This window comes from Carcharhinus amblyrhynchos, chromosome 13 (genome assembly GCF_965287045.1).
Source record: "Carcharhinus amblyrhynchos chromosome 13, sCarAmb.v2.hapA, whole genome shotgun sequence".
Classification (NCBI taxonomy): domain Eukaryota; kingdom Metazoa; phylum Chordata; class Chondrichthyes; order Carcharhiniformes; family Carcharhinidae; genus Carcharhinus; species Carcharhinus amblyrhynchos.
The window spans coordinates 33,436,026-33,449,568 of NC_137336.1; the positions used below are offsets into that span (position 1 = coordinate 33,436,026).

The 13,543-nt window shown below is 39.3% G+C and overlaps 1 protein-coding gene across 3 annotated transcripts in view; it reads right to left on the reverse strand.

Moving 5' to 3' along the window:
• The window catches only part of LOC145351821 (kelch-like protein 3), a 114,939-nt gene that overhangs the window by 9,377 nt on the left and 92,019 nt on the right, over nt 1–13,543 (reverse strand). For 2 of the 3 annotated variants that reach the window (XM_080201498.1, XM_080201496.1), the window contains 2 exons: nt 3,738–3,935; nt 1,252–1,356 (listed from right to left, as the gene is read on the reverse strand). In XM_080201498.1, coding sequence (XP_080057624.1) covers nt 1,252–1,356; nt 3,738–3,935 — 303 coding nt within the window. The remainder of the gene's footprint in view (nt 1–1,251; nt 1,357–3,737; nt 3,936–13,543) is intronic. The other variant, XM_080201497.1, reaches the window with a different exon arrangement.

A 13,543-nucleotide genomic window follows, 5' to 3' on the forward strand; every position in this document is an offset into this window, starting at 1 on the left:
AAATTCAATTCCTCCCCTGTCCATCCAGGAACTTATTACTTACTTCCAAGTAGCAAGGAATGGGAAAGTCTGTGTAAAAGCATCTGTGTGGAAAATAATCATGCAAGGATTAAGACCTAGATTTCACAGCTTCAAACAGCAATGACATAGGGCAAAACAGCCGCAGAGAAAAATCCCCACATGATGAGAGTTATTTTTAGGACTCTCACACCAGTTGTGTTTAAAATATTGATAATCATTCAGCTTAAATGATGTAGGCTGGGCATCTAATATTTGAGGATTAGCAGTTTGATGCATCATTAAACATGAGTAGACAGAGGCTATAAATCCTGTTGAGATTTTGTTTTTGTGAAAAAAATAGCAATTAATGAAATTCTGTAATTGCTGTTTCTAGAAAGGTGACTTTGATATTTATATTTGTCATATAAAACACAATCTTCAACTGAATGAATACTTGCATGTGGAAAGTGTGGATACACATGGTAAATGAAAAGTTCCACATGCTTTATGTCCTGGACATATTTGAAAGTGCTCGAAATATGAGAAAGATTTTCTTCCAATAGTCTCTGTTCTCCAGCTAAAAAGCTGAGATGTGTTACAGAAGAACAAAGTAGAAGTGGATCTGTTCTGAAATGTGGAAGGTACAAGAGGCTTTCACAAAAGGGAATATTAAAAACAAAATTATGCAATTATGGATGAATGTGCTATTTGAAATCACCAACACCGATCTTTGTGCAACACAGTTTTATATTGTTCTGTCTAACAAAACATGCTGTAGGTGCAAATGTCCAGTGTGCATTCCTCTCTGCTGTGCAGGTTTGAGTTTTTTGCATCATCATGCTGGTGAAAGAACACCCAGAAACATCTTCATTAAGACAAGTACGCATTTAACATGCAACAGGCTAGTGACTAGGTAAAAGTCCACACAGTGACTTACAGTCTTCAGGAGACCTGGCCCTCTTTAAAAGACTGTGAAAAGAATATTCTTTAAATAAACCATTCACTTTGATAGGCAATAAATTATGTATGATCAGATTTTTCACATAAATAAACTTTGGGTCAGACTTAATGCAAAAAATGAATTCATTTTTCTTTTACTCAAACCATAAGACAGCCCTTAAGCTTAGGACTCAAAGGTCAAGTAATTTTTTTTGTTTCTTACCTTTATTTCTTTACTGGATAATAGGTAGGAATAACAATTTGTTCAGAAAATATACAGAGCTACAAAACATTCGTCATCTCTTCTCTTACCTTCCACAACTCCAACACCAACGCTACTTCTTCTTGTGTTCATGGGTGCCACGAAAAACCATTCATTGATTTTATAATTATAAGCCTCCACTGATGATAGTCCTACTTAACAAGGGAAAAATTATATAATCATCTCATTTCCAGAACTAAGCATAATACAAACAGAACAGCAAGGATATCTTTGTCATTGAATGAACCAACAGCTAAGGAATAAAGTACACCAGGATTAAGAATCTTAGTGAATTGAAGCCAAGCCTCAGGAGATTAAATATGACAGTGCTAATTGTACAGGGTCAGTTTGAAGAAACACTTTTGATTCGTACGTTTATTGTTGCTAGTTCTAAGGCAGGATTTCTTGAGGTAGATAGACTTTTAGACCTTTGCTAATCACTAACAATAGCTGCCACCAATAATTTTTTTATTTGTTACAAATCAGCAATAATAAACATAGAAGGAAATAAGATTAAAACATAATTTATGTTTTGTAGGAATGTGTGCATCACTAAGGAAGTCAGCATTTGCCTTAATTACAGGACAGAACAGAACAGAATGGCTTGCTTGGATATTGCACAGGGCAGTTAAAAATGTAAATCATGAAGACCAGATGAGTAAGGAGGGCAGATTTCCTTCCCTTTAGGTAAAATCCCATTTGGTTCACTCCTGATGAGTTTTTATGATAAACGATGATGGCTTCATGGTTTCAATGCCAGGTTTTAGTATTCTACCTTGAAATTCCACCAGCTGCTATGGTGGGATTTGAACCCAGGCCCCACCCCTGGGATTAGTCTGGGCAACTGGATTACCCATCCAGTGACATAACCAGTACACCATCATCTCAACACCACTTCCTTCCCCCCTCCAAATATATATGTACATACATGTAATGCATACTTTCCATATAGGATCATTGTAAATTGGTTACATTTAAAAATTATAGCAACTGGAGGGAGGAGAAAATCAAGTCAGAGACACCTGCCATAGAATTGAGAAATGTATGTAGAATACGTTAATTCCCAAAATGGTGCCAAATAAAGTGTAATGCAGCTAAGGTTAGACTACTCTTTAAGTACTGTGACCAGTTATAGGCATCGTGACAAAGGAAGCAGGCAAGCTAAGGAGACAGTGCAATCAAACCACGTATTCTACATACATTTCTCAATTCTGTGGCAGGTGTCTCTGACTTGATTTTCTCCTCCCTCCAGTTGCTATAATTTTTAAATGTAACCAATTTACAATGATCCTATATGGAAAGTATGCATTACATGTATGTACATATATATGGAGTGGGGAAGGAAGTGGTCTCCAGCATTCAGGGATTTGAGGAAAGGCTATTATAACAAACAAAATTAGTAATGATGGACAGGCAATTGATGATAAAAGTCTTGTAGATTGATAACTGAGGGGAGCTTTTTGGATGCATACACAATATTAAATATGAGCACCACTTCAAGGTTCATTACAGGACATGATGGGGCAATTATAAGGTTTAGTTTGTAGGTTCCTTGAATAAGCCATGTAACTTCCCTAATCTTTAGATAACACAACAGTTAGTTTTGATGGAGTTTAATGATGCTCTTTTATACACCTCCACTGAAAGAAAAATGTAATTATGCCATTCTGATGCTGATTCTTGCCACTGTTGTCATACCCTGGCTAAGTGACATTATATCTCACAAAAAACATTAATATTTTTATTTTAACTAACAAGAAGGAACAAGGTGGTGGTAAATTAAAATATGGAAATTAGGAGACAGAGGAAATGGAAGGTGGTAGTCGTGGAAAGATAGGAAGCAAGACCACCTGTCAGTTTCCTGTAGATCCCAGGAATAAAGAGTCTGTCATATGAGGAGTGGTTGAGGAGTCTGGGTGTATACTTGATGGAATTTAGAAGGATGAGGGGGGCGGGGATCTAACTGAAATTTACAGAATACTGAGAAGCCTAGATAGATTGAATGTGAAGAGAATGTTTCCACTTGTGGGAGAGACTAGAACTTGAGGGCACAACCTCAGAGTGAAGGGACACCCCTTTAAAACTGAAATAAGGAGGAATTTCTTCAGCCAGAGGCTGGTGAATCTGTGGAACTCATTGCCGGAGAGGGCTTCGAAGGTCAGGTCATTGAGTATCATTAAGACAGAGATAGATAGGGTCTTGATCAATAAGGGGATCAAGGGTTACGGGAAAAAGGCAGGAGAATGGAGATAAGAATCATATCAGCCATGATTGAATGGAGGAGCAGACTCGATGGGTCAAATGGCCTAATTCTGCTTCTATATCTTATGGTCTTATAGTATCAAGTTACCTTTGCAAACAAGTGATGAGAAGCGATTGTGTGAAATAGTCAGCCCAATTAATTATTTGTGCTAAAGAGGAGATGGATTTAAGAAATATCCAGATAAGACATAAAATGCAAAACAATAACTACAATTGTAAAATGAGGAGGGAGTTAGGTAGAAGTGAAAAATATTTCAAGGATAACCCACTGTACCTGTACTCCCATCAAATCCACCAACAGCATAGAGCAATTCATTTAACACTGCTGCCCCAAGAGTACTTCGTCTCTCCTGCATACTGGCAATGGATGTCCAATGGTCTTTAACTGCATCATACACATCCACAGTCCGAACTCTCAGGGATCCATTGAATCCTCCCACTGCATAAACACGGCCACTCATATATACAACACCTGAGAGACAGATAATAAAACAGGGCAAGTGTAAGTGCATATGTACTACAGTTACATTGTGCAATCCTTGGGTATTGTCATTTACACAGTCCCCTCTGTTCGATCTGGTGTTTAAATTGCTTTCCTGTCACTTAGGGTCATGTACCCTGTGTTCATCTCAGCAGCCTCTTGCCTACATTTATACATGATGCAAAGTGCTTTGTTAAAGGAAGTTGATGAATAAACATACTCTGAATGCAAACAATGAATTTAAAGCAGCATGCCATCAAGATCCTTTGGTATACCAAAAGTTTTGGTGTTTAATCAGAACAAAATTATGGATGCATCCAACTCTGTAATTGCACATAACTGTCTATTGTTTTGTATCATATCCATAATAAACAATGTCTTCATATTTAGGAATATATTTCTGATTAGTTAATGACAACGTACACCAGCAAAAACCTGCATTTTTACCCAGCTATTGTCAAGTATCCGCTTTAAAATGCGTCACAATGCAGCAGGTATCATTCTTTGTGATCATACATTATTCTTGTTGAACTGGAAGTAAAGGAGACATTCAAACTTCATTGAATACAAGTAATCAATCAATCTGTGGTCCCCAGTTTGATTTTAAAACAAAACAGCAATATAACAACCAATGGTAGTACACTTCACTGTCACCAGCATGGACCATGTACCAGACAACAGATGACAAACTAACTTGTTCTGCTAGCCAGATATATGATTTACATCAGGTAACAGCCTGATCTAAATATAGCTATAGTACAGGTACAGTATAAATTAATATACATGGTAAAGGATGTCCATGGAATATACATACATCGTACAAATTGTAGCAGTTTCAGTACATTAGAGACATATTTAGAGTATATTTTAAGGAATGGGCAGTGTAACGGGCAGATGAACAGGAAGTATGAACACACTGGAAGGTGGACAAAGGGCATATCCCGGTACATCTGTTGTAGTGTAATATCTCTCCACTTCATTCACAATGTACATCTTACAATATGCCTGTGCCCACTGTACATTTTTTACAAGCATCAGAGATTTACTTTGGCAAAAATATACTGTAATCGTTGCATATTGCAGAAATTGATGCACACTACCCAAGGAATATAGGGAGAGGGGAAAACGTAGTATTCTTGCTTTTGATGGCAGTGATTAACACCTTCAGGAAAGGATGATGAATGAAAAACAAACGTATAGATTATTTTCCCAAATTACTCAACAAATGTTTGTGATGAATATACAGTAATGGTTTCCATGTTGAGTTTTTTTGGGCAATAGAACACGAGAGGAAGTACTGGTGTCAACAAACTAGAATAGGCCACACAGAGATCACTGTTCCTAACTGAAGTGCATGCATGTATACATACTTGTTTGAATGCGGTGAGAACAGTGCCAACTTCAACACTGACACACTCCGAGGTTGAAGGTCTAACAGCTAGCGCATAATTAATAGCAGTTAGACAAGATATGAGTAGTTGGAACTTGTCCAACAATATGCCATCAAGGAAGTCAATATTAGTACTGGTGGAAGCCAAAAGTGCTCAAAAGTACATGTCTGAGGTACTAAATGAATACTTTGCATTGATGTTTACCAATCATAGGCTTAGAGCCCAGAATTGTTATGAAGCACAAGGTGGCTACTGTGTTTGCGCTCAATCTCTGAATGAGCAACTCAGCTCGTGCCATTTTCCCACCTTTTCCCCATAACCTTGCACATTCTCTCTTTTCAAATAACAGCATGATTCCCTTTTGAATGCTTCAATTGAACCTGTCTCCACCACACTCTCAGCAGAGCATTCTAAACCCTAACTTCTTGCTGTGTGAAAAACATTTTCCTCATTTGCTTCTTTTACTAATCACTTTAACTCCGCCCTCTTGTTCTTGATCCTTTCATGAGTGGGAACAATTTTTTCCCCATCTAGTCTGCCCAGGCCCTTCATGATTTTGCATACCTCTATTAAATCTCCACTTAACCTTCTTTTCCCTAATGAAAACAATCTTAAATTCTCCAAACTATCTCCATCTGAAGTTTCTCATCACAGGAACTATTATTGTGAATCTTTTCTGCACTCTTTCCAATTCCTTCATGTCATTCCTGAACTGCATGCCCAGAATAGCATGAACATATGACTTCTATCAATTCAGCATAACCACCCTGCTCTTGTACTCTATGCCTCTATTAATAAAGTCATGGATATTTCATGCTTTATTAACAACTCTCTTACTCTGTCCTGCTATCTTCAATGACTCATGCACATATACACCCAGGACCCTCTGCTCCCGCATTCCCAGTTTTATACTGTCTTTCCATACTATTTCTACCAAAATGAATCACTTCACATTACTCTGCATTAAACTTCATCTGCCGCCTGTCCGCCCATTCCACCAACTTGTTATTGTCCTTTCAAAATTCTTCACTATCCTCCTCACAATTCACAATTTCTCCTACTTTTGTATCATTCGCAAACTTTGAAACAGTGCCCTATCCACCAAGATCCAGGTCATTTAATATATCAGGAACCAACTCCTGGGGAACTCCATTACAAACTTGCCCCTAGCCCGAAAAATATCCATTAGCTACTCCTGTTTCCTTCCACTCAGTCTGTAACCATGTTGCTACTGTTCCTTTTATTCCATGAGCTATAACTTTGCTCACAGGTTTGTTGTGTGCTACTGTACTGTACTGCCTTTTGGAAATCCATACACATCACACCAAAAGCATTGCCCTCATCAACCCTTTCTGTTGCCTCTTCAAAAAACTCCAGCAAGTTAGTTAGACATGGGCTAGAATTCTCCAACCTCGCCCATATCTGGGATTCTCTGATCCTGCTGCAGTGAATGGAGATTTGTTTGAGCACTAAATTCTCCATTCTCGAGGGCAGCGTGAGCGGGGTGTGAACGGCTGGAGAAGCACAGTCATGATATTTTTCTTAAGAAATCTATGCTGGCTTTTGTTAATTAACACTTATCTACGTGACTATTAACTTTGTCCCAAATTATTGTTCCTAGAAGATTCCCCACCAACAACATTAAACTGACTGGCCTATAGTTATTGGGCTTACCTTTGCACCGTATTCATTTGCAATTCTCCAGTCCTCTGGCACCATCATCAGGAAGACTGAAAAATTATGAACAGTTCTTCCACAATTTCCACTCTCACTTCTCACAGTATCCAGTCCAACTTTTGGCCTTGCCAACTTTAATTGCAGAAAACCTATCCAATATCACTTCCTTTTCAATTTTAAACCCTTCAAGTATCTGAATTACTTCTTCTATTACCATGACCTGGGTAACATCATCTTCGTTCATCGAGGTAGATACAAAGTATTCATTTAGCACCTCAGCTATGCCCTCGGCTTCCACGTGTAAATTCGCTTTTTGGTCCTAATCCTCAATTTACCATCCTTTCACTATTTACATGCCTATAGAAGACTTTGGAATTCTCTTTTATGTTAGGTGCTAGTCTTTTTTTATGCTCCTTCTTTGGTTCTCTTATATGCTTCTTCACTTCCCCTCTCATCCTTCTATACACAGTCTGGTTCTTAAGTGTTTCTGCTCAACGCTACTTTATCTTAATTTCTGTCTCCTATGTCATTCAGGGTGCTCTGGATTTGTTTGCTTTCCCTTTCCCTTTTCAATCTCTTGCGCATGCCCAAATCATATTTTCTTTGACAATTGTTCATTGATTAACTACTGTTTTTCCTGTCAACCTTGGACTCTAAATTATTCAGCCCAGATCTGTCCTTATCCCACTGAAGTTGGCTTTCTTCCTGTTCTTTTATCTTACTCTGGGCTGTTTTTTTAAGGCTGACCGTCCCTTAAATGTTTGAGAACTGATACTTGGGAGCGAATTTCCTGTTCCACCTGCCACAGGAATCGTAGCAGGCGAGGGGCAGAGCATGGAAAGGTCTGTTGACCACGGGTGGGATTTTTCAGTTTCAGGGTAGAACATGACCAGAAAATCCCACCCTTGATCTACTTGGCTTATCTCTTTTCCAAGAACAAAGTCCATCAGTGTTTCCTTCCTCATTGGACTGGAAACATACCGAAGAAAATTTTCCTGAACACACACTGTGAACTCTTGACCCTCTTTGCCCTTTACACAAATATTATCTCAGTCTACATCTGGATAATTAAAGTACCTTGTTTATAAGTACTTAATAATTTTTGTAACACTCTTTAATTTCCTTGTATTCAGGAATATTTAATAGTGAATCCTGCCCTCTTGGAGCTATATCTCTGTTATCATCACATCATGTTTCCACATGGCATTCTGTGCTTGTAACTCAATCTTATTTACCACTGTACATTAAAATACATGCACATTAACTTTGACTGTATTACTTTCTCTTTTACTCTGACCCCACCTATTAATTTACTATTCCCTACCCCAGACAAGGAAGAGTTTTCCAAATCAGGATATGAGGTGGTTATTGAGAAAAAGGACAAGAAAAAGGACGAAACCCTACAGTACAGAAAGAGGCCATTCGGCCCATCGAGTCTACACCGACCACAATCCCATCCAAGCCCTACCCCAATAATCCATACATATTTTACCCACTAATCCTCAAATCTATGCATCTACAGTCAATTTAGCATGGCCAATCAACCTAACCCGCACGTCTTTGGAGTGTGGGAGGAAACCCATGCAGACACAGGGAGAACGTACAAACTCCACACAGACAGTCACCCGAGCCAGGAATCGAACCCAGATCCCTGGAGCTGTGAAGCAGCAGTGCTAACCACAGTGCTACAGTGCCGCCCCCAATAAATCATCCTGCCCGAAAAGTGTGATGAGTAAAAGGCAGCCCAGGTTTACAGAGAGTATGAATTTTATTTCCATTTTTTGCTAATAGGCTTCATTATTTAGTCCCATTTTTGTACAAAATTTCTTCAAAGCAATAACATTTCAAGCTGGAACAAATGGGATCTCAAAAGCAGTGCCAGGCTGATCTATGTTTCTATTGTGGAAGCATCACACAATAACATCCCTCATGCCTACTCCTTCAATCATTTGGATTATGGTTGATCTGCATCTTAACATCATCCACCCACTTTGCTTTCATAACCCTTAACAACCAATGGTATGGCCCAGGTTTCATTCTTTGAAACCAGATACACAAAGCTGTAACTAAATATTTGAAACAATTTGATAATGTTTGTTAATGTTTTATTATCCTGCTGCAGAGCTCTTTTTGGTACCCTGCTGCATGCCTCCAGCACTTCATACAATTTGCCTGAAAATATTATACGAATGAACTAGAGAAACCGTTGTAGTAATTCCCTAAATGCTAAAGGTATATGGTTGAACATGCTTAGAATGTTTTATGTTCTTCTCAGTTCTGGGAATATGGGTTGCATAGCAAGTTATAATGCTGCTTTTGCTCCTTTCTGAATCCAAGTTTGAATTCAAGCCTGACTAATCGAATGTGACAGCTTCCTTTTGTGTCAGCTGTAAAGCTAATATGTGAACAGGTTTATCACTTACCTGGCAGGGAACGCTACTCCAGGACTTACCCAGCTTGGAGTCCTGCTTGGAAACCTTGCTAACGGAAGTGGCTTGCCCTGCTAGTTGATTTTAACATATTGTGGAACAATAATTGAGTTTCCTGATCATAGAAAATAGTCTACACCACAAATTTTGGATACCTTTTCTGCGGGTACAAAAGGCGTATCGAGTCATGATGTTGGCAAAAATAAATCTGGTTACCAACACTTTAGCTTATTTAACAGGCTATTCATTCAATGTATTTACTTACTAGTAATTTATACTGGACAGTAACGTATACTGGCCATAGAAATTCCAAATAATCAATCGTAAGGTGAGATTTTCCTCCCCCTCTGCGACATGTTTCATGGCAGCAGGAGCTGGCATGCCACCTGCTGCCGGCGGGATCTTATGGTCTGCCACTGTCAACAAGATTTCCCATTGAAAGCATCCCTTGCCACCAGGAAACATGCAGCAGGGATGTGCCATCCACGGGACCTTAAGATCCCACCAGAGTGAACGGCAGCGTGATTTTGGCATTAATTTTTCATAATCTGTAGTAATAAATTCACGGATCAATGTGAACAAATGACAGGAAGCTTGCTGATAGCACATGCTTATATACGTGAACAGGTAGAAATCATATTATCAACATTATGCTGGCATGTACCAAAGTGCCATTTCAGGGCATATTCACTTGATTTCTTGTAACTTGCTCAAGCAGTACAGCCACAGTTTATAAAAACTATGTTATCAAATAGCCTTGTCAAGCAGTTCTGTCATTTTACAAGGGCTTCCTGATACAACATGGTCAAACACTGCCTTGATGTCAAGCGCAGTTGCACTCACCTGACAAGAGTTCAGCTCCTTTGCTCACATTTAGACCAATGCTGTAATGAGGTCAGGAGCCAAGTAACCCTTGCAAATCCCAAGCTGAATAGGTTATTGCTTTGAGAGTGTTCCTTGATAGTTGACACCTTCCATCACTTTGCTGATGATTGAGAGTAGGCCGATGGAGCAGTAATTGGCTGAATTTGACTTTTCCTATTTTCCTTTGCAGACAGGACATACCTAGGAAATTTTCCACATTGTCGGGTTTATGTCAGTTTTGTGGCTGTACTTGTACAGTTTGGCTGGGGTATGGCCAGCTCTGGAGCACAAGCCTTCAGTACCATTGCTAGAATGTTGTCAGGGCCCATAGCCTTTGCAGTATCCAGTGCCTTCAGTCATTTTCTGACATGGTGTGGCATGAATCAATCTGCGATCTCAGGAAGCTGATCAGATGGATCGTCCACTCAGCATTTCTGGCTAAAGATGGTTGCAAATGCTTTATCACTGACGTGCTGGGCTCCCTACATCATTTAAGGTGGGGATGTTAGTGGCGTCTCCTCATCCTGTTAGTTTGAGTGTCCACCACCATTCACAACCAGATGTGGCAGCACGGCAAAACTTTGATCTGATCCTTCGATTGTGAGTTCACTTAGCTCTCTCACATGCTGCTTCTACTGTTTGGCACGCTTCTACTGTTTAGCTTTACTAGGTTAGCACCTCATTTTTAGGTATGCCTGGTACTGCTCCTAAACACTCCTCACTGAACCAAGGTTGATTCCCTGGCTTGGTGGTTATGGTAGAACGGGGGATACAAAATTAAAGTTTATTTATTAGTCACAAGTAGGCTTACATTAACACTGCAATGAAGTTACTGTGAAAATCCCCTACGCGCCACATTCTGGCACCTGTTCAGGTACACTGAGGGGGAATTTAGCATGGCCAATGCACCTAACCAGCATGTCTTTCGGACTGTGGGAGGAAACCAAAGAACCCAGAGGAAATGCATGCAGACACAGGGAGAACATGCAAACTCCATACAGTGACCCAAGCTGGGAGTGGAACCCAGGTCCCTGGAGCTGAGAGGCAGCAGCGTTAACCACTGTGCTGCCATCATGGTGGCATCATGAAGTTACAGATGGTGGTTAAACACAAGTCTGCTGCTGCCATTAGCCCTCAGCGCCTCTTGGGTGCCCATTTTTCAGCTGCTAGATCTGTTTCGAGTCTATCCTATTTAGAGTTTTCCGTAAATAGGGAAGGATGTGCTGGTCTTGGAAAGGATCCAGACGAGGTTCACAAGAATGAACCCTGAAATCAAGAGCTTGTCGTATGAGGAACAGTTGCAGATTCTGGGTCTGTACTTGTTGGAATTTAAAACGATGAGGAGGGATCCTATTGAAACCTACAGGATACTGTGAGGGCTGGATAGAGTGGATGTGGAGAAGATGTTTCCATCTGTGGATAAACTAGAACCAGAGAGCACAACCTCAGGCTAAAGGGATGATCCTTTAAAACAGAGATGAGGAGGAATTTCTTCAGCCAGAGAGTGGTGAATCTGTGGGACTCTGCCACAGGAGGCTGTGGAGGCCAGGTCATTGAGTGTCTTTAAGACAGAGATAGATATGTTCTTGATTAATAAGGGATCAGGGGTTATGGGGAAAAGGCAGGAGAATGGGGATGAGAAAAATACCAGCCATGATTGAATGGTGGAGCAGACTCGATGGGCTGAGTGGCCTAATTCTGCTCCTATGTTTTATGATCTTAGCACGGTGATGGTGCCACACAGTATAAAGGAAGATACTTATGTCTCAGTTTATTCTATATTAATATTGTTTTTGTTTACCCTGTCCTTTTACTTGCTTTGTATCCGATTATCTTCGGAGTAATAGATATTTTAAAAAAATCAAGAGATCCTTTCCTTTGTAGGTTTGTCTTGAAAAATGCAACTTAGTATGATATTTTCCGTAGATTAATATTCCAATATCAATCAATATCAATGTTTTAGACTCCTGAAGACACTGAAAAGAAATACAAAACCCCAAATAGGCCAAATAAATGAACACAGGCTGTTTCATACTCTGTCTTACGAATGCAACCTAGTTCTAAGGAATTTCTAGAAAACGTCTCAAATTTCGTAATGTCCTAACTACATTAGGGGTTGTGGGTTTTAAACAAAAAGAAAAAGACATGGTTTGCACACATAAATTCAAACAAACACACAACAAATTTACTGAAAGAGATATTCTCTGCACAGAAAGTAAATGGAAATTAAAAGCAGCCTTTGAAACACTAATGACATCATCAAATCATGTGATCGTGCATTTAAAGCAATCATACAACCAATTAAATATATAACCAATTTCAACAAAGAAAAGCCTAACACAACAGTCTTTAACCAAACAGGAACAAAGCTGCTCCACTGTGCATAACCGGAGGCTTTATGTACATGGCACAGAGCTGGGGCACCAAATCTCCTCTCTGGAACATCATTATAGAACTTTTATATAACTGTTCAGCACAGTTTCCCCAAACTTTATCAAGAATGTCTGATAGACATGTAAAATGAAGAGAACTAATACTGGCAGTTCAGCCAGCTATTTCAATAACTGGAGGTAAATTAATAGCATTATACAAGTGGTGCACTGGCACAACATTAGCATAGAAAGAAAAGAATTTGCACTTATATAATGCTTCATATTTCAGAGCTATCTCAGTGTCACGTGCTACAAATTACTTTGAAATTGATCATTTATACACTGCAAGGTAAAATGAACTGCAATGAAATGGATAATGAGGTAATATTGTTCCAGAGAAAAATGTTGGAAGAGCAGCAGGAAAACTTTGTGCTCTTTTTTGAATAATAGCAGGAATTTCCAGTCTCTATCTGAACCAGAATAGATGATGATTTAACATCTCATCTGAGAGACAGCACTTCCTAACGTTACTGTGGAGTCTGATCCTTGATTATGTGAAAGAACTTGCACTTATTTGATGCTTTTGATGTCCATAGGATGTACTAAAATGCTTCAAACCTAATCAGTTCTTTTTGAATTACATAGCCTAACACAACACAGGAGCAAGCCCAAACAGCCAAAATGACAATGAACCACTTAAGTCTCCTCCCATCTTTCCTCATCTAAATCCATTATCATAACTCTCTATTCACATCTCCTTCAAATGCTTATCTAGCCTCCCTTTAAATATTTGCTTCAACTACTCCCTGTGGTAGTCAGTTCCACATTCTCACCACTCCCTGGGTAAAGAAGTTTCTTCTGAATTT